The 4,166-nt window shown below is 35.6% G+C and overlaps 1 protein-coding gene across 1 annotated transcript; it reads left to right on the forward strand.

The window, feature by feature from the left end:
- Positions 1 to 2,105: 2,105 nt before the first annotated feature.
- Positions 2,106 to 3,041, forward strand: LOC142844240 (olfactory receptor 4F21-like). Its single transcript, XM_075962561.1, has one exon. It carries the CDS (start codon positions 2,106 to 2,108, stop codon positions 3,039 to 3,041), a length of 936 nt encoding a protein of 311 aa, XP_075818676.1.
- Positions 3,042 to 4,166: the final 1,125 nt, after the last annotated feature.

Raw genomic sequence — 4,166 nt, forward strand, 5'->3', positions numbered from 1 at the left:
TTTACTCTAGGATGCATAATTAAATCTAAAGGTAAATAGTTTAATAATAAGATACTAAATAAACTGAGTATCATGGTGCTGAAAGAAACAAAGCAGAACAGGTCTGGTGTGAGTGAGTCACGCCAAATATTAAAGGCTGAAACAGGAGAAACAATCACTATATAAAAATAAAAGCATGGAGAAAGGTTGCAGGCAATTTTTCAGAAAACTGCTTGAGAAAATGCCAGACTGAATGTAGTTGCAGTCATCAGAAGGCCTTGTTTGCAATGACTCATAAAGAGCAGAGTTCAGTGTTCTCACATCACTAGAAGAAATGTGGAAAAGGACTGATGGCTTGGGTGAAGTTGGTCAACATGCGCACAGAGTGCTGAGCTTTTTTCAAGTTTCCACTGTGCTGCATGCATGTCGTGGGCTTTATGCATCATAGCTGCCGCACTCTTAAAAACAGCAATAGCATTAACTACACAGATAAAATGAGAAACAAAGATACACTTTGTTTATAGGAAGGTGTTTTTCCCTACTTAGCAGAAATGACTTTCTGGATAATTATTGATTTGGAATTCCATGCCCAAATTTCAATGAAAAATAGAAATTTCACTACATGTTCAAAAACGAACACAGACTTCATGTTCCTGATGTGAAATAAAGCTGTAATCCTTTAAAAATTGGATTGGAAATCATTAAATGATAGGAGAACAAGTGGTTATAAGAGCTTCATGAAGCCAAGAGTCCAAAACTTTAGAAACATACAAAAGCAAATTAATACAATTACAACTAAATCATGTAGAGAAATTCAGTAAAACAGTAAGTGAAAATTGATCACTATAGAAAATAGCCATAATATTTTCTCTCAAGGAACATGGTGTCCACGGCAATGGTATGGTAGGACTGACTGAATGGACACCAGGGATTTCTGAGGAATGCCTGGCAATAGAGAAGAGTAGTCACAGTGGACACCACATCAGAGATTTTTATCTTAATGAGTTTATTACAGCTATAGGATACATAAGCTAGAGGTTGTTTGATTGGAAGATGTTTGGAGTATATTTCAAAGTACCAATCATAATAGCATAGTTCTGTAGTCAAAAGAATTGAATATGTTTTACAAATTTCTAAACATTAGTCCTGAACCTGGCACTTTATCCTTTAATGCGAAGATTTATTTTTATCATATAAATCTAGATTAAGAACAGAAAATATATACAGGATTCTACATGGTATAAGATTTAATAGACTTGTTAACCATATTTACACAAAAGAATTTTATAATAAATGTTATGTATTGATATATAATTTTATAACTAATAACGTGTTTACCTTTAAGGTCACTGAATGTTTATGTCTAATAGAACCATGATAAAAGTGTCACAAACATATTTATGACTCTACTATTTACAATACCTTACACACAGAAATAACTAACATATAATTAAATATTTGTTTTACAAAGAAAGGAATTGTGTCATTTGCAGCATGATGGAAAAAAGTGCAAGGCACTGTTTTAAAGGAACTGTCAGAGAGAGAAGCATGTCCATTTTTCATTGGTAGAAAATGTTAAAGAAAAATTAAGACTGTAAAAGAGTAATCAATAAAGATTTGGGAATGAGAAAATGGGAGAGTAAAAAGACTGAAATGTACAAATTAAATGTGTATAAAAATAACTTTGTGCCTAAACCTCCATCTCACCAGTGAAACAAATTCATGAAAGGATTCTTTACAAAATACGACAAGAACACATTCTATGGATATTCTGTCATCTGAGGTGAACAGACACTAAAAACACTTAGGAAACAGTTCAGAGAACATATTTAGAAATGCTGCAAAGAGAAACTACCATAACAGAATGTCTGGTTGTAGAATAAATAGGAGAAACCCCATTGGCCTCCCTTTATCATATTATGCCTGTGTTTCCTTAGGGGTACTATCATGAAAGCTTTAATATTTTTAAGTTCCTTATTCTTTTGCTTTTCGAACTTAGAGTTTTTTCTTTGGATTTTGATATTCAGAGAATCAAGGAGTTTCATAAGTTGGACATATGCCTTAGAAGCTAAGCTACAAATTTTTAACATTTCCTAACCTCAAGTGATTTGAAACTGCCCACACCAATGGATCAACTAAATGACTCCATGGTTTCTGAATTTGTGCTTCTAGGACTCTCTGGTTCTTGGGAAACTAAGGTTTTTCTCATGCTGACTTTCTCTACACTCTACTTAGGAATCATTGTGGGAAATCTCTTCATTGTCATTTTGGTAATTGTTGACTCTCATTTACAATCACCTATGTACTTCCTGTTGGCCAACCTGTCTTTGAATGATGTGTGGGTTTCCTCTACCACAGTTCCCAAGATGATCTCAGATCTTCTGAAAGAACACAGAGTAAGTTCTTTCTGCAGCTGTATGACTCAGATGTGTTTTATCCACATTATGGGAGGAGTGGAGATGGTGCTGCTCATAGCCATGGCATTTGACAGGTACACAGCCATCTGTAAGCCTCTGCGCTACCTGAGCATCATGAGCCCTAAAATATGCATTTCATTTGTAATCACTGGCTGGGTCACTGGTGTGATTCATGCCCTGTTCCAGTTCTCTTTTGTTATAAACCTGCCTTTTTGTGGTCCTAACAAAATAGACAGCTTTTACTGTGACTTCCCTCGGATCATACAACTCGCATGCACTGATAGATACAAGTTTGAGTTTGTTGTTGCTGCCAACAGTGGCTTCATGAGCATGGGGGCCTTCTTCCTGCTTCTGCTCTCCTATGTCTTCATTTTGGTCACCTTCTGGAAAAGGTCTTCAGGGGATTTGTCAAAGGCACTTGTCACTCTGTCAGCACACATCACTGTGGTTGTTCTTTCTTTTACTCCATGTATGTTTCTCTATGTGTGGCCTTTCCCTACATCATCAATTGATAAATACTGGTTTATTGTTGACTTTGCTATCACACCTGCCCTGAATCCTGTCATCTATACATTATGGAACAAAGATATATTGGTATCAATCCAAAGATTATACAAAAGAGTTGGTTATGACAAATTTTGCTGAGTAAATCTGATGTGGGAGCTCTGAAAGCATATGAACAACTGTTTAATGTAAGTTTCCACTAAGGCATATGTTCCATTACCTTGTAAGCAACACACATCCATTACCACAGACCATTAATGCCTTGCTCCTTTTTCTTTGAGAAATTAGTATACATCAGTATTCTCAAAATGCAGTATGGATAAATAAATGTTTTTAGTCTGTTTAAACAACCTATAGTGATCCATAATGAACACCAAATTTGTTTGTATAAATAAATTAATAATCAAAATGAGTAGTTCTCTATAAAGGACTAGTGTCTCTGAAGTTTAGTTTGTGTTGTCTCAAAAATGCACACTGAGTTTAAAGTTTGAAAGTGAATAATTTATTCAGAAGTGGGTTCAGGGTCATCAGTAGGAAAGTGACACATTAGTAGCTTCTACTGGGTCTTCCCTAAAGGTGACTATATAGATGATGTAATTTAGAATTATTTCAATTTTATGATAAAATGTCCAGTGTCATTCTTCTTTTTGTAAATGCACATTATTTCTTTGATATGTCCAATCTGCCTCCTAAAAATTTTCTCTGTGCAGTTTAGAAAACATGGAAAAATGGTTAAGCAGATTGGATGATTAACACACTAGAGGACTCTAACCATCAAGTAAATAGAATATCATATCTAAAAGCTATGGAGCTTATAAATTACACATTAAATATTTTCAATTTTGTCATGTGTTAACAAGTGATACACAGGCATGGAAAATTCTGTCCTCTATAAAATCTGTGATTTGATATTTTTTTGAGTCCCTAAAAGTACTTAATGATGGTGTTTTCATTCATATATACAGCCCAGCAAAGAAATGTCTTTGCATGGAAACAAACTAGGCCTACTGAATGTGGTGACAGTTGTATGGCTTGGGAAGTCTGTGAGGCCACTGGCAGTGGGACCCGGATTTCTCCTTATGGTTTGAACTGGCATTTTGGAATCCATTATCTTTGGAGGGATACCTTGCTCAGGCTAGATACAGTGGTGGGGGAGAGCCTTGATCCTGCCTCAAAGTGATGTGTCAGACTTTGTTGACTCCATTTGGGAAGCCTTCCATCTCTGAGTAGTAAATAGGGAGCTGGGGACCTGGGAAGGTAGTGAAA

Source organism: Microtus pennsylvanicus, chromosome 2 (genome assembly GCF_037038515.1).
Source record: "Microtus pennsylvanicus isolate mMicPen1 chromosome 2, mMicPen1.hap1, whole genome shotgun sequence".
Lineage (NCBI taxonomy): Eukaryota > Metazoa > Chordata > Mammalia > Rodentia > Cricetidae > Microtus > Microtus pennsylvanicus.

Coding starts and splice junctions, on each gene's coding strand:
- LOC142844240 (XM_075962561.1), top strand. CDS start 2,106: ATGGATCAACTAAATGACTCCATGGTTTCTGAATTTGTGCTTCTAGGA.